The 12954-nt window shown below is 37.6% G+C and overlaps 1 protein-coding gene across 37 annotated transcripts in view; it reads right to left on the reverse strand.

Moving 5' to 3' along the window:
• The window catches only part of TCF4 (transcription factor 4), a 361111-nt gene that overhangs the window by 46298 nt on the left and 301859 nt on the right, over window positions 1–12954 (reverse strand). For all 37 annotated transcript variants that reach the window (XM_021093491.1, XM_021093499.1, XM_021093587.1 and 34 more), the window contains 2 exons: window positions 9465–9570; window positions 5364–5497 (listed from right to left, as the gene is read on the reverse strand). In XM_021093491.1, the coding sequence (XP_020949150.1) occupies window positions 5364–5497; window positions 9465–9570 (240 nt within the window). The remainder of the gene's footprint in view (window positions 1–5363; window positions 5498–9464; window positions 9571–12954) is intronic.

Consider the following 12954-nt stretch of genomic DNA (forward strand, 5'->3'; position numbering starts at 1 on the left):
TAGCAAGAACAAAATGGTAAATGAAAAATTCAAAAAGCACTAACGATCAAATCCCTCTCTAAAGTATCAACATGTAAAACTTTAAATCCATGACCATATTGGAACAAACAAGCTGGGAATGACTTATTTTCTTTCTCTTTTTTTTTTCTTTTTTTGTCTTTTTTTTTAGGGCTGTACCTGCAGCATATGGAGGTTCCCAGGCTAGGGGTCTAATCAGAGCTCTAGCCGCCAGCCTATGCCAGAGCCTGCACCACCGCCACAGCAATGCCAGATCCGAGCCAGGTCTGTGACCTACACCACAGCTCACGGCAACACTGGATCCAAAACCCACTGAGCGAGGCCAGGAATCGTACCCGCAACCTCATGGTCCCTAGTCAGATTCGTTTCCTCTGTGCCAGGATGGGAACTTCTTATTTTACTTTTTTTTCCACATGTCCTCTCCCTTACCATTTACCATCTAGTTGACTAAAAGAAAAGAACACCATCTTTTATAGACTCCTTTGGTTTAAGGCTTGGCTTTGGGTTTGACTATTCCACTCTTTGTCCACATAAGCTGCTTTTCTTGGGGCATATCACAGTGCTTATAAAGTGGCATATTAGTTGTTACCCATCCACCTGCTGTATAATGAACAGATCACTAAAAGGAACATCGTTAGTTGCAAAGCATGGGTAGTTACAAAAATAGAGCTATTTTCCTTTTCAAGATAAAAGTAGCTTAAAAAGATATTCTCATAGGCGTGTGAATATATTACAGGCATGTAAAGGAAAAATATTTAAGTTAAAATATACTTTTTCCTTCTATGCTATCTATTAATGGGCTATGGATCTTTATTACATCATTACTGGAGATTCTGTTGAAATTAGAGATTGAATATGATGTTGAAAGTCAGGGTTGCTGAAAGCCCAGTCAAGGAGTGAGACCCAGGGGTCTTAGTATCCCCCTGTTTACTGTGCGAGGCCGATCTTAGGTTCCAGCTGTTCCTTGAGGATTCCTTATGACTGCCAACCCTTCCACAATCTCTTCTCTCTGAATCCCTAACGCATTTTCATCCTGCATTGTGCCATTCAACACTTAATTAAATACCTTCCCATGTATTCTCTTTCAAGTGCATTTTCCCCAAACTGTAAACTCTTTAAGCGAAGGGAATGGAGTTCCTAGCTTTGCACCCAGACCATAGCTGAGCACTGAACACCTTCATCCTACAACTCAAAGAACTGGTTACCAGTTAGTGTTTAACAAATAGTGGGCTGAAATGCTGCTTATTTGAAAGACAACAGTCTAGATTATGAATGTCCATTTTGGAGTTAGGTTTGCCAATGACATGGCAGATGTCTTTTAAAACATTACCTCTGCACACCCCAAATGGTCCAGTGGAAAGGTCGGCTTCAGTGAGAAAGATGGGATACACCCTTAAACCTTTCCAAGTCCCCAAGTATGCCTTTCACACTTTTAAATTTCACAGACCTCTTTGCTTGCCCAAAACATTCCTTAGGCCACCTGTTAAACTCATCTCTACTTCCCACTTAGAGAATACCCCAAGTATTCTCTGGAATTTTCTCCAAAGAATGACAAGAATGGCCCCATTCCATAGTACAACTGACCTAAAAAACTGGATAAGCCATGGAAGACCAACCTTAGAAGAGCTATTTCTGCTCAAGAGCTAAAGGTTATAATAACGTGGAAAAAATAAACAGGTTATGGAAAAACAAAAAGAAAAGCTTAAAAGATGGTTTGATTCCCATTTCCACACTGTTCTACTCCATGCTGAGTTTTTGAATAAAGAAGCCTTATAAACCAGTTCCAAGCTTACAAAAACCAAAACTGAGGAAAAGAATTTTAAAAAAATATTTAAATAATTATGATGAGACAGAAAAAAGATTATCACATCGATGAGAATTTTTAAACCCTTTTAATTTTGTGTAAAATGGAACAGTAATTCATGATTTGCCAAAGGGTTAATACTAAGTTTGGAGAATAAAAAGAAAAGTTATTCCCCATAGATTTTAATTGGGGATACCAATGCAATCTACAAAAAAAAAAAAAAAAAAAAAATCAGTTATTTTTAGAGACTCATAGAAAAATAGGTGCTGAAAGAAGTTAATGAGATTTGTAACTAGATTATCTTACAAGGAAAAGTATCTTAAGAACGTTTGTCATTCAAAGATGTAATACATATACCGAAGAGAGTATTACACTAATGATAAGTGAACAATGTCTTTTTAATTTAGGGATCAACTATAAGAAGTCCCCTTGGTCTTTCTTACTCTAGCTATTAATACTGTCTACCCCACTTCCCACAAAGGCAAAAGAAAGGGGAAGTATGATAAAGTGCTATGGTTTTACATGCCCACTATTTGTTTATTTATTTTTACTTTGATACCCAATCATAGTGTCTTTGGCATCTACTGACAGACTTAAGTGTTACAAATGTTTTTTCCATGAGTGACACTTTTATGAAGCTACAGGTGGATAATTTAAAGATTAGAAAACCCAATAATTGTTAGTACATACTAAGAATAAAGTCATACTTTAGGTTAAGGCAGAGTTTCACAGCCTTGATGCTGTTGACTTTTGCGCCAGATCATTCTTTGCTGTGCCGGGCAGGACGGGGGCGGGGGAGATACTTCTCCTACATAATGTAGTATGTTTACTGCATCCGTGGCCTCCATTCCAATAATACCTACACGCACCCCCCTACCCCAAAATGTCCCCAGACATTACCAGGTGTTCTCTGTGGGGTAAAAATCACCCCCGTTCAGAGGCACTGGGGTAAGAGTTTATGTTACAAACCATAAAGGCAAGAGAACTGCCTTTAAAATTCCAGACTCTGTGGTACAAAGACCATGCCTAGCCCCTGCCAGACTGCAGAGACTCTATCCTATTTTCAGAAAGAACTCCGCAGTCATTCCAAACCTAAATCTGCAACAACCCATTCCAAAGCTTGACCACAAACTCCATTCTTCTGAGTGATTTTGTCTGTGTATATGTGACATAGTAGTGATTAGCTATGGGACCTGCTGTAGAGGCTGAAACTGTAGAGGGGATTTAAAGATTCAAAACGGGTGACTTGACAGTTGCCACTGATATATGTGGATTTTAAGCTTTATAATTATAGATTCTTTGATAACATGGTATCAAGTGATAAAGGCAATGATGTTTCTAAAATGTTTTACCTTCGGAGACATACTAATGTGACCAAATTATACCCAAAATAATCCAAGGAAAGCTTTCTTCTTTGCCTCTACTCCTTTCCTGCCGAAGTTGCAGGAAGAGGAAGAGGAAGAATAGCCATTACTTTCCAGTAAAAGGCAACGAACCACCTACTGTATACTCAAGGATGAGAGGCCACTTCAGCGAGAGAGTTTAGAATAAATACCAAAATTACAATGATAACTAGACATAATAATTCAATATGTTCCCTATCAGTGAGAAAATTCACTAGGATACATTACCAGAGACCTAATTCATTTGCCCTTTTGAAAGACAAAACCCCAAGGTCTGTCAACTGATTGTGTTAAGAATGAAAACTGTTTTGTGATGGATAAAGGGCATTACAAATACAGCATCTGATACAACCTATTGGATTACTCCTTCAAAATGACCTTTCCTCCTGGTTGATAATATTGTTTTGGCTCAGCAAACTTTTTCTAAAAGGGTGTAGTGGGTTTCTTTTTTAAAATTATACTTTCTGTGCATCCGAGTACATTTTAAAGACACTTCCTCCATGCAGTGAACTTGTCTGGGATAAAAATCAAAGCACCTAAGTCACGATAGGGAAAGAAAGAAAGAAATATAGGAGGGAAGAGGAACCAATGTCAGATGGACTACTCTTCAAAGGAATGAAATTCCAACATGTTAGTATAGTGCCAAAATCTTTTTGTAATTAAAACATTCCTTGCTCAAAGGACACAAAGAGTTTTGATCATGAGTTCCTTAGAGAAGTACAAAACGATGATAGTGAAATCAAAATGTTAGTCAAGAAGACATTTTAGTATAATAATAAGTGCTACTTCTTTAGCTTTCACACTAATAACTCCAAGTAGGAGGTGAGAGAAGAGGAAATTTGAAAGTAAATCATCTGCTATTTATTGAAAACGTGCTGAAATTTGAGAGTTTGTGATTTACATATTCAAATGTAGGAGATGATTAAAAAAAAAAGCCCAATTCTGTCTCCATGATTTGTCTCTCATGAGCAGCTAAGCTGACTGACCACCCAATGTCTCCATCACTAGGGCTCACTAAATAGGTATTGTGAAGGATATCCAAAATTCTCACTTCTGGAATATTTTCAGTTATCGGAATGGGATATGTCACGTTTTCTATATCTCTGGTGGTTGAGCAAAAGAGAAGAAAGACTATGGAAATCCAGAAAGCACTGTCTCCTAAATTAGACCAGAGAAAGAAACATAAATCTGGGGGTCAGGAGAGGGAAAAGGGGGACACACCACGAGATGAAGAGTAGTAAGGTAAGTACCACGAAGAGCCAGTGGATTTGGACCATTAGAGGTTGACATTTTTAAAGCTATTTTATTGCACAAGGGACTTGGTCCCATTTCATCTGCGGCCCAAACATACTCGTGATCTAGAAGTACTCTTTCTTCCACTTAGTTCATAAGTGGATTCCGGGCTGTGGCAGATTTGGAGGCTAGATAAACATCCAATGAGTTGCTTCCTCCAGAAAAAAGAGACTACTTAGGATGGATGAGTGTAGGTGATGGATAGAATGGAAACTTTAACATTTTCAATGGAGTGAGGCAAAAGAGAGTATGAGTAGGATACTGGAGGGTGTGGAAGTAAAGCTAAAATAGTGATAATTAAGAATCTGATCTAAATGGAAATCCCATCATTGCTGTTATAGATGAGAGTGTGTAGGAAACAAACACCTTCCTTCGGGTGTGATACAATAGTTCAAAGCTCAAAGCCGTCGCCAGCTACAGAAGCTGGTCAAAGAGAAATGGAAATACCCATGGGAGATGCACATCACCTACTACCAAAGTCTATGGACTGTCATGCTGCCCCCTGCGGTGTATCCTTCAGAACTACATAAAAAATAACAAGGAACTGCCATAGCAAAAATCCTGCAACGCAAATACAGTGTGTATTTAGGCACCATAAGAAGCGGATGCTCTGATAAAGAAAGCGCAGAACAAAACAGCAATGACAAAGAGAATCTGGAAGGACTTAGGAAGGTGATCTGATTGAGTTATGTCTTTGATCTCAGAAACAATACAACTGTAAGAATAATGGGCGGGTGCCATTTTTACATTCATTGACAAGAGTTCTTGTGCACATGCGTGCCAGGACAGGATGAGATCTAATAATCCAGCTGTGTTATCTCCATTACCAAGTGAATCTGCCTTACCAAACGTTCGTGGGGATGCAGGCTGCAGTAGCTGCTAGACTGTGGAATATGAGAAGAATTGCCCAACATTCCTCCGTAGCCAGGCTGATTCATCCCACTGGAGGAGCTCCAAGGGTCACTGCTGTGATGGCCATCTGTAAAGGACAAAGAAAACCATGACTTTTCTGAGGCATTCAGCCTTGCCTTATTAGAATAGGGTTTTTTCATACACTTGATTGCCTGTTGTGTATTCATCTTTGTGTTGGTGAGCTGATTACATCATAAGACAACCTTGGCATTTTTCTCCCAAGTGGCTCTATATTGCCAAATGAATATAAATATTTAACATAGTTAAAGGGTTCTTTGTAAAAATTCCACTGTAAAAGAACAGAAAACATTTCTACATAGGACTGTGTCAAGTCAGGAAGGTACTAATGCTAAAGAAAACATTCTTAGAAGTCCCCTGACTTCTTTTTTTCTATGAAAACCAACTAAAAACTCAAATTGTTCCTAAATTTGGGGACAGAAATAAAACACTTGTGATATGGCAGAATTTGCAAGTTGACAGGTTTTTGTTTGTTTGTTTGTTTTTGTTTTTTTTCTTTTCTTTTTAGGGCCACACATGCAACATATGGAAGTTCCCAGGCTAGGGGTCGAATCAGAGCTGCAGCTGCTGGCCTACACCACAACCACAGCAATGCAGAATCTGAGCCGCATCTTCGACCTAAACTGCAGTTCATAGCAATGCCGGATCTTTAACCCACTGAGTGAGGCCAGGGATCAAACCCGCATCCTCATAGTCATTAGGCAGGTTTGTTACTGCTGAGCCCACAATGGGAATATCAGGTTTTAAAAAGCATATAAAGACATTAGGTAATAATGAAAACAGTCTCTTTGATTTAAAAGATGAGATTTCATTTTTGTAACATACAGATTAGACAGAATTAAAGGTGGGATTACATATATGATATGTGGGGAAGAGGAATCTCAAGTATAAAGTTCTGAGTTTTTGTCCTCTTTTTAAATTTTTGTATTTTTTGGTATACAGTTACAGAACTACCTTAAACCCTCCACAGCAATTGAAAGGGTACTCGCATATCATCAGGTAGATATTATACTACAGACAATTTTGAGAGTGTCTGGATTTATAAAACTATGAGTTTAAAAGATTTAAAATTATATGGAAATTACGTGAACTACTTTTAATATAAAGTTAATCCCTTGTTAACACCATAATGAAAACATGCCTACAGATTTTTTTTTTTTTTTTTTTTAATTCACTCTGAGCCAACTGGCTTAGAACTTACTATTGAGACTACTATTGTTTCATTTTGGTTTCTCATATTCAGGGAGCAGAAGATCTACGTTAGTGCTCAATTCAGTTTTTCTTTCCTTCAATAGTTTAACAGAAATTATTGAATGCCAGATATATACAAGGCCATCAGCTGGGTGTTAAGTGTACAGCAGGCACTGCTCCTTTGGAAAAAAGATTTTCACCTTACATGTTGTTTAATAAAGGTATTTAGACAATGTAGGAAGTAGGCAAGTTAAATCTGACACTATATTTCATAAAGCCATTTTTTCACCGAGTTTTTCAAGCCAGAAGTTAGAATTCACAAAACTGGAATGGTTTTAAAACAGGGAGGAATAATCCACCGATGTCTTAAGAACTAGGAAAGCAAAATCATGTCTGTGATTTTGACAACTTAAGAGTTTTACCTAGAAGATTGGAAGCGGAAGTTAAAAATGAGAGGTCACACAGTAGTGGGTTTAAAATCTGCTACCAGTCTCAGAATATCTTTCACCTAAACTGAATTTTCCCCAACACCTAAATTCTCAGGGTACCATGGACCTTCACTGAAGGAAGACAATGTGAAACAGGATCACAGTGCACTGTTCCTGCAATCATAATGTAGAAACAGGACTTTCAAAAAGTTATTATTCATGTACTTAAGATTTAGCTCTGAGATTATGGAAGTTTAGATGTCACCTTAAATTCAAACATGAAGTTTAAGACCACTAACATTTCAAATAAATGACATGCATGGCAAATAAATTGAGAATATATATCAGTGAACAAGAGTCTCCTGAAACATTCTGACATGATGCACTACACGGAAATACATTTAGGATTTGTTAACACAGACACTCTACTCAATGCAGACTTACAAAAATACATAGTTTACATAAATTATGCTTTTCACAGTAAATTAATATTTATCACATCCCGTGATCTTGGCATAATGCTGTTTTGAAAGAATAGAATGAGATGTGTGCAAATTAATTGTGCTCGTCATAAATGTCAACTCAAAAAAAATTTTTTTTTTCTTTTTTGGGTATTCATATGCTGAAAAACAAATCTGTTCCCTGTAGTTTGTGTGGTCTGCTATGGAGAAGAGCCTATTGTCTTAAACTACCTGATGTCTCCTTGCAGTGTGGATGATTTAAGCAAGTGTCTTTCCTAAAGGCAGACAGAAGAAATCTATCCTTCCGCTGCCGGTTTTCTCGAGGAAATTCTGCTTTGGGTGATGAGTCCTCCAGTTGACAATCTCCATAGCCCAGGTACTATAGTTTCTCTGACTAGTCACCAAAGAGGGGTGCTGATGCCCAAGTGGTTGCTGTTTACACCTTCTGTCCGGGCACAGGACACACCCAAGGGACATACCTGCTGTTCCCTTTGAGATAAAGGGGCATCTAGGACAAGTCACAAAGATAAAAGAGCCTCTGGTCTACAGGAACTCCATTATGTGTGGGACCAATTCTCTCTACTCCTTCGTTTCAGTTTTCTAGTTTCCCACGGGATTTCAATGTGAACTAGCAACCGAGAGAGCTAACACTCTGAAGGGAAAGGAATCGGGATGGTTGTTAGTGTGTCCACCGTGATCTACGGGAGATGCCAAGCTGCTCCCCTGAGACTTGCTGTCCCAAGGGGCTCTCCTTCCCATGATACAGTCCTTCCTGGAGGAGCGACAAGAAGGAATTTCCATGGTACTCTGCCGAGGCACACCTGAAGCTGTCACACCCAGGCAAAAAGAGTTCAAGTCTGCCTACAGGGGTTCTTGGTGAGAGTTCCATCTCTGAATGTTGGAGTATTAACTTGGTAACAAGATCATCACATTTTGACAATAAATATCCCAGGTGTCTCAAGGAAGGAGTCTGTCTCTTCTTCTAAGCAGCTGCTATCACTTCCAGAATCTCCGTCTTTTTCAAGCAGCAGAAAGGAGTTGTACCACCAGGGCCAAGACTAGAAGCTCAGGGAACACATATCCATGTGCATTCAATTAAATACACTGGACATTTAAATGAATTAAATATACTTTATCGACCATGAAGCTGTCCTTTTCTATATTCGTCTGGGAAAAGAGCTGGGTCTCTGACCCTAAATCAGTGAGTATGTTGGGCCAGAGCATTTGCTCTGACATGAAATAATATTCCAGACTTTCAACAGGTCACTTCCTCTTAAATGGGACAGTCCTATGAATTAGTAAGTGGCCAGAATTTTTATATAGTTACACACAAGGATGTTTTGTTCCCAGGTAGCTAAATCCTGGAATGCTCAAAACACACAAAACCCAACGCACTTCTAAGCATGTACACATGCCCTTCTTGGGGAGTGAAGATGCTGAAAACATCAGGCCTGGAAGGCCATTCCCCATAGCAAGGAACCCCGTCTAATCTTAATTTATCATCGCTCAAGAGGCTTTCATTTAAAATGTAAGTCTTAGTGGAGTTCCTTGGTGGGCTCTGCAGGTTAAGGATCCAACATTGTCACTGCTGTGGCTTGGGTCACTGCTGTGGTATGGGTTTGATCCCTGGCTGGGAATTTCCACAGCTGCTGCTGTGGCCCAAAGAAATACATAAATAGTGTAAGATAAAAATCAACAGAGAAACAAATAATTATTCAATACACAGTACCAAACATTTGTCCAGCATTTGACCAAAAAATTTAGCTAGCGCTTTGCTTCATGCTTTATGTCAAAACGCATTTAAATGCAAAGGATAAAACATAAAAGCAAACAGAATAAAATATAAACTTGAAAAAAATTTTAAGTTAAAACCTTTGTTAGCTATGACATTAGATGTAGATCTGAGGATTTCCCCTTGGAAGAGGCAGTGTCTTACCTTGCATGAAGAAGGAGCTAGGGAAAGTGCTGGCTGCTGGTTTTGAGGAAGGGTAGCCGGGCGAGTCCCTATTGTAGTCGGCAGTGCTTGCTGATGGAGCATAAACCTGAGGAACAAGAGCCTGTTTAGTTTTGCTTGCTGCCTTGACCAAAGCATCTCAAGGTCCATTACTTTATAAGAGGCAGGCACAAGAGGTGAAATTTCCACCACGTCCATCCTAAAGCTCATCAAACCCTAGAAATGCTGGCCCTTTTCTGAACACAGAAAAGCGAAAAACAAAAACATGCCAAGTAGATTTGTGTGAATGGAAAACCAGGTGTGATATTTTCCAGTCATAAGCAAGACTATTGCAAACGACGTCTAATTGTAAATATATTATGCATGGGGTTGTCCTGGGAGTTTAAACATTTTTTTTTTTTTTTGAACCTAGATGGCCCATGAGTTTGTAAAATGTAAAAAGAGAAAGACATGCCTCGAGCCTCTCCTGTTTACTCGACCTTTGGATTAAAACTGAAAGAAAGAGACAGAAAGACAGAAAACGAGTTCACTATCCAGACCATAGAGAGACCAGTATATATTGGAGTATTAAATTCCCATAGTGTTAGCTTTTTATAGAAATGCATGAAAAAGGCCATTAAAAGCCCAGATCTATACAGACCACCAACAATCAGTGTGTACACAGTTAGGGGGAGGGAAATCTTCCTTTATAGTTCTTATTATCTTTGTATGTGCAATAAACTTAAAAACTGTGCCAAAATTCTAATTCACTTACATTCATTTACTAATACTCATGAGACTTGGGGAACCAGTTCTTCATAAAAATAGCTTGTGTGTTTTCTTATTTATGTTTGCTTTCAAGAAGACAGTACAGTAGAAAAGCATAATTTCATAAGGTAGAGTTTAACTTTAATTGGTTTTCCCCCTTGCCTCTTCTGCTAAAGATAATTTTTTTTTAATCCCCCTTTTCTTTTGCTCCAAAAGTTCCTCTCTCCAGATGGTCGGAGAGACTGAAACACTGTCATCCTCCTGATGAAAATGGATACCTTCCTGCCTCCATTTTGAAGCAGGCAGCGGCTCACAGAATTGGCAGTGAGCCTAACAGTGATATTCACAGGTCACGGCAAAAGAAAGAGAAATTCACCAATCAAAAGGCAACTGCAGAATTACCAAAAAAAAAAAAAAAAAAAAAAAACCAAAAAAACAAAACAAAAAACCCAACAAACCCTGTTTTTTTTTTTTCCACAGTGCACATGGAATAAACACCCTAAGAAAAATGATATAATTGCTCTCAGAACATTATGAATCACAAATTAAGCATTAATACAAGGTTTAGGATTTCACAAAAGATGGGGCCACAGAGACAGATGTGGGAAAATATGCATATACATACATACATCAAATACATGCTACATATGCCCCACAGTGCCCTTGAAATTGGGAGGTCCTGGAGACTGAACAAAACAAAAACAAACCAGAAAAGCCCTTGCACACTTTAGAAAACAAGGATTCTTCCTAAGTCATGGAGGAATCTAAGCCCTCCTTTTTCTTGGGCTTTACTTCATTCGATTTTTAAATTTTAGTCATATTTTAAATGGGTAAATAGCTACTTGTTTCTATTTCTACAGGGCTTGCAATAAGAGGAAAAAATTTTCAAGAATGTTTAAGGGACAAAGGAGAAAACTTAAGCCAGGAATCTCAAAGCAAATCAATACCCTAAGTTATATCAAGCAAAACCCAGTATTTTCTTGAGAATTATACAACGGACCAACGGTTTGGAAAATACTACTGAATGCATTTAGAGGTCTTCAGATTAGGCTAAAAAGATGCAAGAAACATCACTTTCTAGGAAAAGGGGAAACTGAAAATTAGATCTTCTTATTCTAATGATAAGTAAGCATAATACTACTATGTCTACAGATAATTAGCCTGAGAGCTATTAGGCCTACCACTATTAACACAAGCTAAGTATACTATGCATCACTCCCAATTTTCAGAAATCAATATTTTTACTATAAGACTGAAACTAAACTTTCTCCTATTATTAAATCAGCTTGAATTTTAAGACAATCAAAATAAATTCTTTTAGGATAATATATATTCTAGGTACATATTCTACTGCATTATCCTTAAAAATGCACTGTAATTTTTACATAAAACACCACTTGATGTCCCCTAACAAGATACATCTTTTTTTTTCCCCCTGATTTGGGCAGAATTATTTGATATTTCTTTTGAGAGATAAAAACATATCTCCAGCAATTTTGCTTACCTAAGGAGGCTACTTCGACTGTGAACCATGATCAAGCTCAAAGATCTGCAAGTAAGATTCCCTTATTCCAAATTTATAAATACTGCCTGTATGCAAAAGAATATCTATGGGGTTAAAAAATTTTTAGGATATATTATACTACACAACTTCTATTTTTCTGGAGTTGTAGCTAAGTTAAGATTCCTTTGATAAGATGAAAGTCTTCATTAACAAGAAATGGAACACTGTTTTTACCTTTTTAAAAAAGGCAATTTTTGCATATTTTATCACCTTTCTGTATATCATTATTGATCAGGTACAATGTTATTCCCTTTTCATTTATATACTTCATCTTTCTCATTTCAAAAATTATGTTTAAGTAAGTGTTCTATATATTGGTTTATATAAAGAAATACACATAGAACTATTACAGGTTTTTAAAGTAGTAGGAATCAAATAATATAATTAGTTCAACCCCCCTTCCATTTTAATTTTAAGAAAGTTCAATGCAATGGTCAAAGCAACTGCTCAAGATATGCAACTATCAATTGCTCTTTACTTCCTACTACTTAATGACTACTTTCTTTAAAAATGGTGGTGTAGGTAGATGATATTTATGAAAACAGAGTGATCGTAAGGCTTACACTTCAGTTTATCCTTACTGTTTTAATTTTTAGTTGCCTGGAATGACAAGGAAGCTGCTTCATTACTTTTATTTCAGTCAGCTACTTTGCCGATCTCTCAAAAGACTTAAAAGTGTGAGTTGCAATAAGGTATTTCATAGAGATAATAAATTCAATAAGGAAAGCTCCTATCTACCTGATTTTTGTCATCACTATTCTAGGTCAAAAGAAAGGTGACTTACACATTCGTTAAAGAAAATTGCTTTTTATTTAACAGTACAATAACAAACTTCCTAGATATCTTCAAAGGACTAACACCAGAAAATCAGTCCAATGGAAAATGAAAAACAAATCCCAAACTCTAGTTCAATGTATTGACGTGACTCTGCCAAGGAAACATGAGACAAGTCTAAAGGGAAACAAAAATCTACACATAGTTGTCTTCTGATAAGGTATGTTAGATCAAGGTGACTTTGGGCATTCCAATTCCTCCCACGAGAATAACCCAAGAGCTGTGAAATCCTTGCTGCAAAATTGGAAATGGGGAAACTTGGCTCAAGTTCATAGGCTAGAGCTCTTTAAGAGAATTATTTGCTGAATAAAAGTTTCATGGAAAACT

Source organism: Sus scrofa, chromosome 1 (assembly GCF_000003025.6).
Source record: "Sus scrofa isolate TJ Tabasco breed Duroc chromosome 1, Sscrofa11.1, whole genome shotgun sequence".
NCBI classification, from domain to species: domain Eukaryota; kingdom Metazoa; phylum Chordata; class Mammalia; order Artiodactyla; family Suidae; genus Sus; species Sus scrofa.